Here is a 17,569-nt window from a genome sequence, read left to right as displayed (position 1 = left end):
TGAAAATAATGCGCTACAGGCAGAGTAACTTCCGGTTCCAAAGACGAACAGCGCGGACATCCAATCAGTGATGTCTCCTGTTGCCGACTGGTACCTACCCTTTCCGGTTTTCTTAATGTAATTGTGCTTCTCAATTTGTTTTTGTGATTCTTCTTTTGTTTTTGCGCTTTTCAATTTGTTGTTGCGTTTAGTGAATTTGTTGTTGCGCTTTTCAATTTGTTTTTGCGCTTTTCAATTTGTTTTTGGCGCTTTTGAATTTGTTTTTGCGCTTTTCAATTTGTTTTATGCGTTTTCAATTTGTTTTTGCGCTTTAGTGAATTTGTTTTTGCGCTTTTCAATTTGTTTTTGCGTTTAGTGAATTTGTTTTTGCGCTTTTCAATTTGTTTTTGCGCTTTTCAATTTGTTGTTGCGCTTTTCAATTTGTTTTGCGCTTTTCAATTTGTTTTGCGTTTTTCAATTTGTTTTTGCGCTTTAGTGAATTTGTTTTTGCGCTTTTCAATTTGTTTTTGCGCTTAGTGAATTTGTTTTTGCTTTTCAATTTGTTGTGCGTTTTGTGAATTTGTTTTTGCGCTTTTCAATTTGTTTTTGCGCTTAGTGAATTTGTTTTTGCGCTTTTCAATTTGTTTTTATGCGTTTAGTGAATTTGTTTTTGCGCTTTTCAATTTGTTGTTGCGCTTTTCAATTTGTTGTGCGTTTTGTGATTTGTTTTTGTGGTTTGCACTTCAGGGCCACCGTAAATAACAGAGTAGGTCATATTTATTCATTGTTTAATAGCTAATAATCAAATGCAGAGAGGTGTATAAACACATAGTGAGAAAGGTGACTGAAGAAGAAACACTCAGTGCATCATGGGAATCCCTTAGAAGCCAACACCCATGGCAGTGTAAGTAAGGGAGGATTCAGGGTCACCTGATCCAGTCCTAAGTATAAACTTTATCAAAGTTTTAAATCAATAGGAGAGTAATCCAAGTAAGAACGACATAGTTTGCACAGCAGGATTTAAAGTGATATAACATGGAGAAAAAGTTTACATTTATGAACTCTGGGCAGCATAAAAATTAATTTTCTTTCCTCAGGAATATTTGCCTGTGCCTCCAGGGAACTGCTGGCCCCTGGCAGGTCAGAGTGGGGTTGTAATCATCTCACTGTTCCACCCAGTCTCAATCACTGCTTTGACAATGGGACATCTCCCAAAACACCAGTCACCTGATGGAACCAACAAAAGCGCCCCAAGAGTGTTTTCTGCCTATGTGAGTGACATAGTTTTGTTGTTTGTCTAAAGACTTCACGTTTTTTTGTATTATAATTCCCACCAAAACCTCTCTTCTTCTTCAAGGGAATGTTGACCATAGGGGTAGAAGGGACCTTTTTGGGAACTTTCTTATATGACAGCCAAGGAAGAGAATTTCAGACCTTCAACCTACCAGTGAGTACAACACAAACAACATATTAGAGCTCTTTCAGTCATGCTGTTTTTAATGGGCTCAATTTGTAACCAAATTAGAAAAAACTGATATGACAAAATTTATTGGGACGCACTGACAGCTGGTCTGGGAGGGGCTACTACTGCACAATGTTACATAGCATTTACTTTTCAACCTGGTTCTTTTCATTACCACCTCTCTCTCATTTGTCACTAGAATCCAAACAACAGCATCTTCAGATATGTGAAGCTTAGGATTGAGTGGAACTCTGGAGATCAAAACTTTCCCTGTCTGTATAATTTTAGGGTCCATGGCAAACTCTTTACCTAATAAATGTTTTGAATGACTGTGTTACCTGAGTAGTAAGTAAGTGACCAAATCTTGGGCTATGGGGGATCACAGCCGCCCAGGTACAGGCAGGAGTCTGAGGAGACCTGCAGGAGGAGTGGGGACCATCTTATTTTGAGTGATGGTACAGGGTCCGATATATTCCTTAACACTTTTTTTCAGATTAGATCACCAAAATTTCCTTTGTTATAAACTTACGAGCACTTCATTTAACTACTAAGTTAAATTTTGCTGTGTGTTCTCAATGCAATACCTTAGACTGAGCTGAAGTAGGAACATACAGATAGTTGGGCAGACTTCCAGGATCCATTCAGTAGACTGACTTTTACACAACGAGCCTATAATCCAGGTGTCTGTGGAAAACTTGCCAGACGTTCTGTTGCTCATTGAGGGTTCTAGAAAAAAATCAAGTTGACGTCAAGGTAGACAAAAACAAGAAAAATAAAATAAAATTCCCGAGGACATCATTAACAAGAGCTAGGAAAAAGGCTGGGACATTTGTGAGGATGAACAGCATCGCCAGGCACTTTAAATACCCGAGGTGGGTGTTCTGTTGAAGGCTGTTTTCCTTTTGGTGCCCTCACAACTCCTAACCAGATGGTAAGCATTTCCAGTTTGGAAAAGATGGATGTGCCCTGCAGGAGTTTAAAAGTTGGAAGAAGGAAGAGGTAGTGGAACTTGTTTTTAACTGTAATCTGGTTGAGGCTGCAGTAGTCAACACGGGGATGGAGTGTTTTGTCTCTTTTCTCAATAAAGAAAAAAACAGCAGCTAAGAGTGAAAAAGATGGGCAAATGATACCTGCTCCTGTGTTAACCTCCCAAACATGAACAGAACTGTCTAAACACATTTAATTCCCAGTAATTCGTAGAGTTCTTTTAATGTATGAGACATGAACAATGTGCCCTGGTCAGTCATTATCTCTTTCGGGATGCCGACTCAGGAGATGACCTGAAACTGGGCCTGCACCACACTCTTTGCCAAAATGGTGCACAGCGGCAGTGCTTTGGGATATCACATTGCATAATCCACCAGATTACACATCCGCCACTAATATAAAGCGTTGAAATGGCCCTATGAGATCTATGCCAATCCACTCAAACGAGACCTCCATTAATGCACTATGTAGCGGCACTATGGGATGTTGCCATGCACAAACCTAACCTCCACCCGCTCTGCTTCCAGAAAAGCCCCAGGCCAAACCAGGGTTTGGTTGGACCAGGGTCTGCTGTGCTGCCAAGTGATCCTCAGCAAGTGTCACAGCCAGCTCGAGGTTGACTGGCCAATAACAGCAGACCCTCTCTGCTTTTCCTGTTGGGAGCCCCTCCATGAACTGCTGCAGTGTCAGCATGTTCAGGAGCCAAGCTTCCCCCTCTATTGGGCTGGGTTGCAGCCACTTGGCTGCCGCGTTGTGGAGCCTCCTGGTGTAGGCAAATGGCCGATCCCTCAGGTGAGAAGGATAAAAGACACTACATCCTTCAACCAAAGACACCCAGTGAGAGCTTTGAGCCCAGTCACACCATGACAGCAAGTGTGCGTCAAGACACCAAGACTTCAGGCAAGGTAATGTTCCCTCATTTCACCCCACATTCCTATTTCCTCGATAGTCTTTCAGGGACCATCAGGAGGGACAGAGAACATCTCCTTCTACTATCTGATCCCACACAGACACAGCTCAGCCACTCAACTCACTTATTCACAGATGTATTACTCATTCACAGATCGAGCAGGAACTCCTTGGCTGGACCTGTGAAAGAGTAATACATTTAATAGATTTTGTGTTAATTGAGTCAAGGTTTTATGAGACAAAACAGAGAGAGAAAAGAGGGAATAAATGACTAAATTTCAGTATATTTAAACTGAGAAAAGATCCAAATGTTATTTTGTTTTGTTTTTTCTCTCGATCACAGTGTTGTTGTCCAGCCAAAAACTTAATTTTGAAAACGGCAGTGAGTTTCCTCAGTCAAACTAGGTCTGCTAATCAGCATCTGCTGCAGTACTGAATCCATAGCACACAATACAACAACACAAGAACTGCTCTAAAATCAGTGCCAACATGTCCAACCAGGAAAGAGGTACATATGTTCCTACCTCTTAAACACAAATATCCGTAAAACACATGTAAATTCTGAGACACTGTCATGGTTTGGAGCTACATTTCAGCCAGTTCTATTGGGAGTCTTGTCAAAACTGACATCAGAAAGGTTTATATATAACAATGGGATAATCCTTTCCCAAAGGTCGAGCAACTGGTCTCCTCAGTTCAAAAAATGACTTTTTTGTCAATTTAAATGATACTTCTTAAACATTTGATATCAACAGATCAACAACATGAGTTTTCACATAGACCCTAGTCTATGTGTTTCACTCATATATCTTCAGAGATATGTAGTAATAAAATGTATTTACATTTTTATTTAGTGTTACTTTACGCAGTGAATGCAAGTTAAAAACAAATAATATTAGTGGTTTTACGTCCATTAGTTACGTGAAGGTTCAGTAGTTTTATTGTGAAAGTATCAGGAACAATCACATTGTGCGCATGCGTACTATATGTCGTGTTTCCGCATAGGGATCGGGTAGCGCCAGGTATGGCTGAAGTTGATTTTGGGGACAGTGAGCTCTTTCAGCAGCTCGATGAGTCTGCTCCTCCGGTCACGACGCATATTCGGTTCACAGATGATGATGAAGAGCAGGACGAGAGGAGCGAGCTCCGGAGCAGGCTGGAGGAGTGCGACGATTACATCCAGAGACTCACTGAGGAGAATATCCTTGTGGCAGTTTGTTAGCACTAGCTTAAATTTGCTAGCATAGGATGCAACCAAAACACAACCAAGAAATGACTTCTAACAGTCCTTTTTCTGCAGAATTTGTCATTTTTCTTTAACTCCAAGACCACATAAAATATTACGAAGGAAAATGAGCCTCCTGACACGACCAAGGTAACTAGTAGACATCCAGTAATGATCATTTCAAATGAAACGAAACTGTTCGCCAACCGTGATCCTGCGATGTTTTCCCTCCTCCAACACTACAGCGGCGTCACTGTTGAAGATGTTAACACCGACGGACCTCTTCTTCAGGTCCTTTATACAAACAACATCATATCAAAGTAAGTCAGAATTCTTTTTATTTTAAATAAGTTTGTATGCATGAACGTATTTTTTTGTGAAATTATTACATTTATGGTAATTTATTAACAACATGTTCAGTTTAGACCCATTCACAACATATGAATGACAGTTTTTAATCACCCTGCTAGGAAGTGCCGCCAGGAAATTGAAGACTGCATCTGCAGTGTGATTTTGAGGCACCAGAAACCAGACGGTGAAAAGAAGTCCTCCTTTAACATCAAGCCTCAGGTGTGTACCCAGAATATTCAGAGCTGTGAAAAAGTTTCCCCCCCTTTTTGCTTAATTTGTTTTGTGTCTATTTGTTAAAGGTGAAAATCACCAGACTCAACATGATAGAATATTAACACAATATGTCACTCAAAATATGACATTGTTCAGATTTTTAACATTACAATAGCACATATTGTAATTTATCACTTTTTGACATAAAAGATGTGGTAATATTGTCAAAATATGTGCCATAGGTGCGTGTACCAGGAAGCTGAGAGGTAGCACTGGTGACTGCCGGTATTTATACAGCTGCAAATTATTTTATGTTAAATTTTGTCAGTGTCTGTTTTATTTAACAAGATAAAGTAAGTTTGTAAAAAAAAAATAATATTAATTATTTTTTTGCTGGTATGTTAACCCTGTCATTACAACCTTGCCATTAATGTTGCCATAAGACTAAGTTGGTATGCTGTCAGTCTGTCATTAAATGGGGTCAAGCTGGCAATAACATCCAGTCTGTTTCTGATAATACGGCAAATACCTGTAATAAATCATTGAAAATTAAGTACATGTGTCTGTCTACAAAGACAGAAAGTCACGATTAATTTTACATTTGCAAGGGGTGAGGGCGGTTAGTTTTCTACACAGGTAAGTTTAGAAATTCTTTTTGACTTCATTATCAGAAACGTAACTATAAATATAGCATTTTGCATTTCCTCAGGTTATCATTGTCTAATAAAGTCGTTCATGATCTGCAACATGTAAATGTGACAAATCTGCAAAAAAAAAGAAGTCACGAAGGGAGAAAATCCTTTTTCACAGCACTGTATATTACTATTGTAAATATTTTTCAATATCACAATGAATTTTCTGTTTAAAAATACATATTTCTCCCTCTATAAAGAATTCCGCTTTTGCTTTGGACGAAGATCCACAGACGATGTCTTCCAGTAGTGTGAGAACAACAACAGAAGCCTTTAAAGTGAGCACATGCTGTTATTTCCCACTCAAACACACTGAAAACGGGATGTGTAGGCTCACAAGTAGTAACTTATTGTATTATGTTTTTGTTTTAGGTTGTTGGGAGTGTCTTATATTTCACTACTTTCAGTGTTGATAAACTTGGACAGCCTCTGGTAAACGAAAACCCCCAGCTGACCGATGGATGGGATGTTCCAACGTATCTTTAACATGAATAAATTAAACATTTATTGCCTATGAAATGCTGTAGTCAGATTTATAAAGTTTTAAAAACTCACAGCTGTGTGGACAAATGCATTATAGCTTCCTGAATTGCTGCAAAGCTATCAGCAAGTCTTCAACCAAGTCATTGGAACTGATGGCCAGGAAATAGAAATGAAAGACAAAAGGTAAGACTACAAAAATTCCATAGCTTTTTCTGTTTATAACTCTTCTTTGTTTGTGTGCTGGGTGGAATTTATAATGTATAATGATTCTGTCTCTGCTCTGTTCGCTGTAGACCCAAGTCTATGTGTTTCAACTGTGGTTCAAGCAGTCACCAGCTGAGAGATTGTCCCAAGGTACCATTAATGATCTGTTAGTATGTCAGAAGTCCAGGATGAACACAAGGACAGAACATAATTTAATATAGGAATGTATTTTTACTCTCTTAGCCTAAAGACATGGCTGCAATTAATGAGAGAAGAAAGGAGTTCAATCAGAGCAACAACCAAGTCATGCAGAGTAACCAGAGATACCATGCTGATGAAGTGGAGGAGCGGTTTGCCAAATACAAGCCTGGAGTCATGAGGCAAGACTTTTTTACTCTCCACACATCTTTATTTACTTACAATTTTAATTTAATTACATAATGTTGCAAAAGTGCATATTTTACAGGGTTATATATACGTACCTCATTTCATAAAATGAAAAAAAAGTGTCATCCAGGGACTCAATTTAAAAATAAATAAAGGCTCCCCCAAAATTTGGGAAATCCTAAAAATGAAAAATGGTGAAGGCACAGTCTCCCTACAAACTGACAACTGTGGGAGAGAGAAACAAAATAAGATGTAAGAGGGGAAAGAATGACCCCTGTTACATTTTATTATGATTATGAATTCCCTTGGAAATGACCACTAAGTGATATTTTTTCATCATATGGGTGAAAATTGCCCAACGTTATTGTCCTGAGGTTTATGTTTGCAACGGTACCTTTTTCAGTACTCATTTTGAAAAAAGTCGGCACTTCTTAATTGAATTTTAAAAAATAATGTATTTACAACATTTTACAACCACAGCAGCTTCCAGGGTCTCTGTCTGACAGTGTAATATTTGTTCTGTTTACATCTATTTTTCTACCAAATTAATTACATGAAGAAGAAGCTGTCAGTGTCTCACTCAGAGTTTCTGAATCATCATCCTTGGCTTCAGCTTCTTGCATGCTGGTGGTAGACATGCTACAGTTAGCTGCATGTCCTTTAATGCATTTGTGTTTCTGAAAGCGTAACCACACCCAAGACTGCTTTTGGCTCGCTGCCACTGCCGCCCTGTGAGCCTGTTGTTCTTGAGAGGGTGTAGCTTCAGCAACATTGGCAGTAAATTGACTTTTTCTTTTAAAGCGCTTTTCTATCTTAGCACTCAAAGTGCTTTACACAACTTGCTTTATTCATCCATTCACACAAGTACTTTTTTCTAAGCTTTTCCTCGGTAAGTGCTTTCTATCTCACATTCGTACTCCAATGGCTTCATCCGTTAGTTAGTTTATACCAAAGATATGTAGAATGTTGATCACATGGTTTTGGTCTCTAAGCCAGCTTAGACAACTGTTTTTTTTAATCTTTTAATTTTAATTTTTTTAATTTACTGTGTTGTGCTGTTAAACAGTGAGGAGCTGCTGACAGCTCTGGGCATTGATGAGAACACCCTACCTCCTCTGATCTATCGCATGAGGCAGCTAGGTTACCCACCAGGTTGGCTCAAAGAGGCAGAGATGGAAAACTCTGGCTTATCACTGTATGACGGAAATGGTAAGTTTGAAAAAGAACTCAACGGCTTCACAATTTTTCTTTGTTGAACAGAGCAAGTAGAAAAATAAAAGCTTCTGCAGTCTGCACAGATTATAGAGGATGTTGTTTTTTTCTCTCTTACAGCATCAAGTGATGGCACTGTAACTGACAACACTAATTCACAAAACCTCTCATATGATGTTTCCAAACTGGTGGATTTCCCAGGTTTCAATGTACCCGCACCACACAAAATGAAAGATGTAAGTGTTGCAGTCTGCCTTTTTAAATGTTTGACCTCCAGTACAGCCTGGTATCCGGTCAAAAGTAAATATATGATATGTGATGCACAGTTTCAAAACCATTAAAACACAACATTTAATTGACGAAAAATACAAAAACAACATTAAATGTTGATTTGATGTCATAAAAGTAAGAAAGGGGCAATGAAAGACTAGAAATATCTTGTTGAATAATTTCAATACATTTTTAGGTAAATTGCAACAGATCTGTACTTGTGAAGCTAAATCTACGTTCTCTAGTCTGGTTAAGTCAAACTCTGCTTTGTTTCCCCCTTTGTTGTGATTTGTTTGTGTAGCCAGACATGCTTTGCATTCTGACACACAGCAGAGTACACAAACATTTTTGATTTCTTTGGGGTTTTCACAGTGTGAATATAAACCAAACCATGGGAAAAATAATAATAATAAATGTAAGGTTCTTTCTCAGTGTAAAATTGGAAGGAATTTGAGGCGTTCGTCATCTAAAAAAAGATGATTTTAAAAAATAATTTGGTGAATCTAGAAAAAAATCTCTGCACATAGATATATGATTGAGATCCTCAGGCCAACAGACGGTTCTGCAACATCCACAGTTTTATAGTGGAGATCACTGACTTACTTGAAATGTAAACAGGACACAGAAATAACACGACTGCCACCTGTCATGTCATCTGACAACTAAAAATTTTAAATTCTGATGAGGAGACGGACCATCTGACTAGTTATCAGAAAAAAACAGGGTCCATGTTCGTATAGGTGTCAATTAGTGCACATGAAAGCCCTGAAACACACAGCTACTGTCTAGGTACTAAATTGGGTTCAAACATAACTAAAAAGACCCTGAACTGAAAGAATGGGAAAATATTTTATTTCCTCATGAATTTCTACAGTGTTCTTTTTTTTTTTTTTTTTTTTTTTGTTTGCTTGTTTTTTAATTTTTAAAGAAGAGCTAATGTCACACTGGTGGAAATGACCTTTTTGACAAATGTTGCTGGCATCAACTTGAAAATGAGTATATATTTTTAGTTTCCAAATTTGCTATGTTGTCTTTGTGTTATTTTCAATGAAATGTGGAGTTTAAATGGTTTACAACTCATTAAAGTATGCTGGGACCTTTTTTTTTTTTTTTTCTTTTTCTTTTAAAGTTAAATAACACTTTTTCTTTATTTCTGTTGTATCTTCAGGAGTTCATGCACTATGGTTCAATTCCAATGCAGACCAGCCACATGAAGCAAAACTATGCAGCCTACCTGTCCAGCTTCTTTCCCACGGTCTGTATCGCAGCTCCCTACTTACTTCTTGCAACAGCAGCTTCTCAACTTCAACCAGATTTTATCAAAGTCACCTTCCGGCCATCACCTTGAGCGCTATTTAGCAGATTAGTGCTCATTCTTAGATATAAGATATTTAAGCCATTACTGCTCTCATCAAGGACAAAATCTACTCTGACTTGAGGTTACTTTGCTCTGTGCAACAGTTCATGGTGTTCACATGACCCATCCTTTAAAATCTCCTTTACACATTTTACAGCATGAATCAACACTGATCCAACTGCACAGACCTCCATTTAATCCACAGGATTTAAATATTTCTACTTAAAAAAAAATGTTTTTATGGTGCTAAAAGGAAAAACAAAAGTCGTGCTTTTTGGTCTTATTGCATGTTGCTCTTGCCAGCAGCCTGGTGCCACCTCCAGCAAGAGAAGACATGAATTTGACTCATCTCCACAGCTGAGGAAGAGGAGTAAGTTTAGCCCGGACCGGACCCCAGACAGGAGCTCGGATATGGATATTGAATCAGGTAACCGTACATCTGGGTGTCACAGCCTGTATTCATGTTCTCCTTGAATGGTTAGATTTCCAGAGTTGGGATCCCATCCATCCAACTTCACTTTGTGTTTTTAAGTTGGAATGTGAAAACTATGGATCTTCTAAAGATGATTAGTTCTCATTTTACTGTTGTTGAACCAACATGTTGATGAGGCTGCTGCTAGTATATCAATGCTCTACGTAAATTGTTACCAGGATTATTGCTAATGAATAACTTTTTTAACAAGAGTAGATCACGCTGAGTTCACAGAAACAATGTTTTTGTTTGGTATTTGTAGCTCAGTTGCACAATAATACACAGTCAGCACTCTGTGGATGACTTTATTTTATTTCTTCTCGTAGATCCAGGAACACCTCATCAAATTCAAAGCTCTGGTGATTTCCAGTTCCAGCCACCACTGCCTCCTGGCTCTCCTTGCTTTAGTTCTCCTCCTCCTTTACCACAGGGGACTCCTCCTTCTACACCCACCCCCCCACCTCTCCCTAAAGGTACTCCTCCACCTACTCCCACCAACGGCTCTCCAGCTGTGCGAGGGCGCGACTGGGTGGTGGTTGATGAGACTGGGGAGGGAACAGAGGATGACCTTACACTGGAGGAACTGGAGGAGCAGCAGAGACTGATCTGGGCAGCTCTAGAAAATGCTGACATGGCCTCTAACAGTGACTGTGAGACACCTGCCGCACAAACTCCTGTACCAAGTTCACCAAGTGTATCTACATCTGCACATGCGGACACAGAAAATGAAGACATGGATGAAGGAATGGACTTAATAAAACCTGAAGAACCTTCCCTAAGCAAAGAAAATCAACCGGAGGATCAAGAGGCTTTGTCATTAAGCCCGGGACCAGTAAAAGTTAAGGACGATAGTCCTCAGAGTCCCGAACCAGCCGAAGTCCAGGAAAGCACCCCTCAGAGTCCCGAGCCAGTTAAAACTCAGGACAGCACCCCTCAGAGTCCCGAGCCAGTTAAAACTCAGGACAGCACCCCTCAGAGTCCCGAGCCAGTTAAAACTCAGGACAGCACCCCTCAGAGTCCCGAGCCAGTTAAAACTCAGGACAGCACCCCTCAGAGTCCCGAGCCAGTTAAAACTCAGGACAGCACCCTTCAGAGTCCCGAATCAATGTTAGTCGAGGACAGCACATTTCAGAGTCCCGAGCCAGTGAAAGCCGAAGTTGACAACCCACAGAGCCCTGAGTCAGATTTGCCTCATCCGGTGAGTGGAGACTGTACGACTCCAGGGCATCTCGAGAAGGTAACTGCTGTTCCGCATCGGAGCAAGTTTGCAGCTGGCATCGTTCCGTTTGAAGATACACCAGAGTTCACTGAAGTTGCTGAAGCCACAGGAACATACCTTAGGATCAGAGACTTGCTTAAAAATTCCCCACGAAGTCTGGCGAAGAAGTAGTGATAGTTTATTGCCTTGATTCAAAACACAGTATATTTTAATGGAAAGTCTTCATTTCATCTCCATTCAGCATGTTTTTTTTCTATTCTGTGTAAATGCAGTTGATATGTAAAATTCAGTTAGGGAAAGCCTTTTAAGGATGCTTCAACAACTGATTTTGACCAGCTAGTCTGAGATTTTTTTTCAGCAGAAGTGAACTGTTTACTTCACTGTAAAATGTGTACAATGGTAATTTCTTGACCTGCATTATTTTTCATCTTGTGGTGTTTTTGTGTTATTTGTTCCACTTGGAGTTCCAATGGAGTAAACAATATTGTTTCTGCTCAAGTTGCTACGTCTGATTGCAGATTTCACCGCATGGCCAAATCAAATATGCTAATTAGCCCTTTTATTGACCAAGATTTTTGGACATACTTGGTCATTTTTGCTGTAAAATTGAAGAAAAAAAGTTATTCTCATCTTTAAGGAATCATTTGAATGTTCTCTTAAGCCCCAAATGGTTGAGGAGTACGGTAATGTGAAGCACACATGGTAACAAATAGGAGCGAGCTGATTTTCTTTTTCTGTCCATATTCAGAAAACAGTACCTTGTAAATGCCATATGCTACCATGTTACACCTAATATCCCTGTAAAGCTTGCCTCTCTTCTTTCCCAAACTATTTGAATTTAGTCTCTAGCAAAAACAGTAATGCGGTTTCAGGAATTTAAATAGTGCTTGTAATATATCCCTGCTGGCAGCCCCATGATAAATAATGTGTATATTCTTCGATGTCTGTGAAGGTTCTCAGTCATCCTGGTCTTCAGTTCTGAAGAAGCCTTTTGGATGAGAAGTGAAATATGGGCTCAAAATGTGGTCATAAATATTTTGTACTTGTAAATCAGTTTTGTACTTGTAAATCAGGATTTGTATGTGTAAAAAGAATTTGTGTGTGTGTGTAAAAAAGATTTGTGTGTGCGTAAAAACGATTTGTGTGTGGACTTAGCCAAAAGAAACCCCTGCAAGTTACAAGTACGAATTTTGACCCTATTTTTCTTCCTTTCATCTGATTGGTCAATGTCATGTCAATCACAAATGTAACAATCCAATCAGAGAACAGATGGGTTTGGCTGTCGGAGGGGCACTTTTTTGAACTGCAGGTCCTTGAAGGGTAATACAGTTTGAAGCTGGAGGATCAATATATAAAAGTCCACATACAAATCTTTTTCACACACACACAAATTTTTTTCACACACACAAATTTTTTTTACACATACAAATCTTTTTTACACACACACACAAATTCTTTTTACACATACAAATCCTGATTTACAAGTACAAAATATTTATGACCACATTTTGAGCCCATAGTGAAATGTCTTCAAGCAGCTTAAAGAAGTCCTGATGCTTTTCTTTCCAAGCTCCATAGACTGTATTCTTCAATGTTAGCTATTTTAGCAGCGTGCAGTGAAGATTCCTCTGGCACTCTAAATATCTCACTTAATCATGTCTTTGAACCACCTTGAAAGTGAAATTTCAGCAAGTTGAAATTCAGTTAAAGTAAAATTTACTTTACCGCAAAATATGTGGCGATGCATCAGGAGTATAACAGACTGTAAACACAGTAACCAACAGGTTAGCCGAGATCCAACTCCCCCCTGACACCTTGAACAGTTTCTTTGCACGCTTAGTCTCTCTGCTGCTGGATGAGTCAATCTCCCCCAGCTGGAGGAGCGGCATTATCCTCTCATCCTGAACACCAGCAAGGTTAAGGAGTTCGTTATGGACTCCAGGATATCCAGGAAGACAGAACACACTTCTCTCCTTGTATACGGGTAGGTAGTAGAGCATGTGGACAATGTCAAGTTCCTGGGTCTTCACTTAAAGTGACCTGATCTGGTCGCTGAATACATCACACCTGGTGAATAAAGCCCAACTAAGGGTTGTCTTCCTCTTGAAGCTAAAATGGACCGGACTCTCTTCTTGGCTGCTTGTGAACATCTACAGAGCCACAATCGAAGGCATCTGCTGTATTAGCATGACAGTGTGGTACAACAGCTACCCAGCACAAGATGAAAAAAACTTGACCCGGGTGGTAATAACAGCGCAGGCGATTGTGGGAAGTCCGGAAGAAGGTCAAAGGTATTACTGCAGACCCCAACAACCCCAGCAATGGACAGTTTATATTGTTTCCTTCTGGAAAGCAGTAAATGAACATAAAAACACCCACCAGCAGACTGAGAGACAGCTTCTTCCCCAGAGCTGTGAAATCCATCTAAGTTGCATCTGTGACTTTCAGCACACCTGCCCATAGGGATGGTGTGCATTTAATTGTTTTATAGTGTTGGTTTTGTCTGTATGCTTCTAATGAAATTTTATTAGGTGTGAACACATAAGGACAAGGAATGTAAGTGTTGCACATAACTACATTTACACTGTTTGCCTTCATGGCACAGATTCAACAAGGAGCTGGAAACATTCCTCAGAAATTTTGATCCATGTTGACATCATAGCGTCACACAGTTACTGCAGATTTGTTGCACATCCATGATGTGAATCTGCCGTTCCATCACATTCCAAAGGTGCTGTATTAGATTGAGATCTGGTGACAGTGGAGGTCATTTGAGTATAGTAAACTCAGCTTTATGTTCAAGAAAACAGTTTAAGATGATTTGAGCTTTTTCACACAGTCTGTCAACCTGCTGGAAGCAGCCATCAAAAACTGGGGACAATTTAATTACAAAGGGTTGGATATTGTCAGCAACAATACTCAGGTAGTCTTTGGATTTTAAATTAGTATTAATATCTACGACATCATTACACCACAAGCAGGCTGAATCACTGATACAAGGTAAGATGACTTATAGTAGCCTTGTTGTTTTGTTCCTCACAGGAATGGCATCCAGTGTGGTCTTCTGCTTCTACTTTCACATACACTACTGGTCAAAAGTTTTAGAACATCCCAATTTTTCAATTTTTTTAAACTGAAAAATATGCAGTTTAATGTCTCATTGCACTCTGAAATGAAAACAAAGAAGAAATCAAATATTCTTCAGAAAGTTCTTCCAATATCTGTTGTAGAGGTTCCCATGAATGTGTGTGTGGTACCAGCTAAATGGGGTTTAAGTCTGGAGACTGTGCTGGCCACTACATGTTTTCAAGCTTACCATCATGTTCTTTTTTCCTGAGGTAATTCTGGCATAGCTTGTGCTTATGTTTTGGGTCATTATCTCGCTATAGGTTGAACCTCTAAACAACAAGGCACATACCAGAGGGTATTGCATGGCGCTGCCGAATACTGTGGTAGCCGTTTTGGTTCAGGGTGCCTCTCACTCTGTACAAGTCAAAACAACCCCAGACCATCACACTTCCGCCTCCATGTTTGACAGTTGATTCCACACACAGTGGAACCATCCTTTCACCTACTCGACAGCATACAAAGATCCTGAGTGATGGACGGAAGATTTCAAATTTTGATTCATTAGTCCATAATACTTTCTTCCAGTCTTCAGTGAATAACTTGAAATGGTACCACTTACCTTTGTACCATTTCAAGTTATTCACTGGACTTGAATGAATGGAACTGCAATAAATAACTGAAAAAGTTGGGGTGTTCTAAAACTTTTGCCCGGTAGTGTATATAGTGTAGCCTATAGCACAAGAAAATGTTTAAACTACAATTCTAAATAGTCACAAATCAAAAGTTAAATCATGTTGAAACATGACTGACACTGGAATATTAACAAAACTCAAAAACACAAGAACCCTGGGTCACCAGACACAGGACCATGACAGTTTGTCTACTAGGAAGCTGAAGGGTAGCTCTGTATTTATTGAAGAATTACAAACAACACTCAGTTGATGCTTAAAGCTGGTTTATTTAATTAATTTGTATCCAATTTACCAGTGTAAACATGGTGTTTGAGGTCTGATTGAAGGATTGATGTGATGGTAAGGCATCCGCTGCTCTGCTGTGAATATACTGGTATGAACTTGAAACAGTGATTACTTAATGGATTTTCACCAAAATTGTGCCCACGTTCAAGACCATATTTGCTGGTTGTTGTTGTTATTGTTGTTTTTAAGGATTTTTATTTAATTTTCACAAGAATTACTAGTTCCCCTAGAGCAGGAGTCTATAACTCCAGTCCTCAGGAGCTACTGTAATGCACAGTAGCTCCTGAGGACTGGAGTTTGAGACCCCTGCCCTACAGTATTTGGCCACTCCAACAATCAGAGGATTCCCTGTGAGCAAGCATTTAGTGACAGTGGGGAGAAAAAACTCCCTTGCAATAGGAAGAAATCTCCGGCAGAACCAGGCTCATGAAGGGACAGCCATCTGCTGCGAATGGTTGGGGTGGAGGGAGTGAAAATTTAAAAAAAAAAAAGAAAAGGCAAAGTGATAAATATTGGAGCAACTTAATTAATTTTTTGTTAAAATCTTAAGCTGTTGTTATCAGATTTAAAGGAGTATTGGGTTTGCATTGTAGATGAGTGTTTGCAGTGGATTTCTGCTGTTGATTGCCTTTTCCAACCCCTGCTTGTGGTTTTGTCACTTTTGTCTGGGGTCAAAGAAGCAATGCTGGAGACTTTTGTCCCCCCCCCCCGCTTCTCATTTTAATGCAGGGGGAACTCTCAGGCCAGGTTCAAAAAAGGGATGCTTGAGAACCTCCAAGGGTTTGATGCGCTGGTTTGCATCCAAGGCCAATATCCGTTTAATCAGGCTGACCAATAAATCTGTGCCATTTTCAGCTCCTGTTCTAACTGTGATTACTTGTTTGAGGTCAAGTCTTATATGTCGAGTGTCCTTGGATTGGTATCCTGTCTCATACTGAAATTGTTCTTCTGTCTTAAATGTCCAGCTCTGTTCGCTGTGGTTGTTTTTTCTGAAATAATATTCTGTGGCCATCATAATCCATTTTCCCAGGGTAGAGGGGCACCCCTATAGCAAGTTCCACAGCTACCAGCCCCAGAGTCCACATGTCAATAGCTTCATTATATGGAATATGAAGCATAACTTCAGACCAAATTGTCTGCACATAGGTACCAGGAATCACTGCAGACACAGGATGTGCTAGGCCAAAGTCAATAACTTTGACGGGAGACTCATGGCGGTTCACAACCATTATGTTTCCAGGTTTGAGGTCAGCATGCACTATTCCCAAAGAACTGAGGTGGTACAGAGCATTTGATAATTGATGTAAAATTGGCCTCAATTCTCTTGTGAGGAGACCCTGGTGATTCCGATCCTTTATGTAGTCCCACAGGTTTTGATCCAGCAGTTCAAAATTTAAGCAGATGTGCTCTTCGTGGAGGAAAAAGTCCTTCCACTTAACAATGTTGCAGGTATCAGCATCCAAACGTCGCAGTTTCTCCAGGATGAACATTTCCAATTTTGCCTGTTGCAAAATTTCAGGTTTGCTCTTGTTGATTTTAATATAGCCACGGTTTTGTTGTTTTTGGCATTTCGACACTTGGCTTCGACACCAAAGGTACCTTCTCCAGTGAAAGCTTCTATCTTGTAGTGCTTTCCCAAAATGCTATCTTCAGATATTTCGCTTGACATGGTGAAATGTGTTTGTTTGGTCTTAAATAGGTGAGAAACGTTTCAAAATGCTTTTGGTTGCTGTTTTAAAACTCTCTCAAAACCTTTCCTATGTTTTTTTGGTTGCTGTCAGGTCAAGGTCCTTTTAGGCACTAAACTATATGACATTTGGGTCCTATTTATGGACTCCCCTTCTTCTGACATGAATCAGTGAAGTGTAATTTTATTTCCTCTCCAGTTTACTGTTATCTATGGAAACTTGGAACAAAGAAGAAAAACTTTTTGGGGATTCCTAAGTCAAAATTTCAATTAATTATTTTAGAGTTTCCACTTAAAAACTAAAATTTTTAAGTTATTTGATTATTTTTTTATTTAATTTTTTAAGTACGTCACTTTTTTTTTTTTTTTTTTTTTACACATGGATGGCAAAAAAAAGACTCTTTTCAGTGGCGG

At 39.4% G+C, this 17,569-nt stretch overlaps 1 protein-coding gene and 1 long non-coding RNA gene across 3 annotated transcripts; both read left to right on the top strand.

Annotated features, from left to right (window-relative positions):
* Nucleotides 1–1,082: 1,082 nt before the first annotated feature.
* Nucleotides 1,083–3,140, top strand: LOC120443041. The gene is made up of 3 exons (XR_005615090.1): nucleotides 1,083–1,250; nucleotides 1,337–1,426; nucleotides 2,956–3,140. It is a non-coding gene; the product is annotated as an uncharacterized LOC120443041 (long non-coding RNA).
* A 1,180-nt stretch (nucleotides 3,141–4,320) lies between these two features.
* zcchc8 (zinc finger, CCHC domain containing 8) lies at nucleotides 4,321–11,920 on the top strand. Of its 2 annotated transcripts, none has more exons than XM_031755327.2 (14): nucleotides 4,321–4,536; nucleotides 4,670–4,712; nucleotides 4,808–4,882; nucleotides 5,033–5,132; nucleotides 6,019–6,096; nucleotides 6,191–6,294; nucleotides 6,419–6,484; nucleotides 6,595–6,655; nucleotides 6,749–6,885; nucleotides 7,959–8,101; nucleotides 8,225–8,340; nucleotides 9,543–9,629; nucleotides 10,038–10,158; nucleotides 10,530–11,920. In XM_031755327.2, the coding sequence occupies exons 1-14, from the start codon at nucleotides 4,362–4,364 to the stop codon at nucleotides 11,591–11,593; spliced, it is 2,370 nt and encodes a 789-aa protein (XP_031611187.2). In that variant the 5' UTR covers nucleotides 4,321–4,361; the 3' UTR covers nucleotides 11,594–11,920. The 2 variants fall into 2 exon arrangements, with proteins under 2 accessions (XP_031611187.2, XP_039477036.1); XM_039621102.1 differs by having other exon boundaries at nucleotides 10,035–10,158.
* The last annotated feature ends 5,649 nt before the right edge of the window (nucleotides 11,921–17,569 follow it).

Source organism: Oreochromis aureus, linkage group 12 (genome assembly GCF_013358895.1).
Source record: "Oreochromis aureus strain Israel breed Guangdong linkage group 12, ZZ_aureus, whole genome shotgun sequence".
Taxonomy (NCBI): Eukaryota; Metazoa; Chordata; class Actinopteri; order Cichliformes; family Cichlidae; genus Oreochromis; species Oreochromis aureus.
The sequence above is the reverse complement of the archived record's forward strand: the minus strand, read 5'-3'. Positions and strand labels throughout refer to the sequence as shown.

Bases quoted from the DNA above. Each gene is read 5' to 3' on its own strand.
- zcchc8 (XM_039621102.1), top strand. From the start codon at position 4,362: ATGGCTGAAGTTGATTTTGGGGACAGTGAGCTCTTTCAGCAGCTCGAT. The intron at 6,485-6,594 runs GTAAGACTACAA...TGTTCGCTGTAG, and splicing joins ATAGAAATGAAAGACAAAAG to ACCCAAGTCTATGTGTTTCA. The intron at 8,341-9,542 runs GTAAGTGTTGCA...TTGTATCTTCAG, and splicing joins CACCACACAAAATGAAAGAT to GAGTTCATGCACTATGGTTC.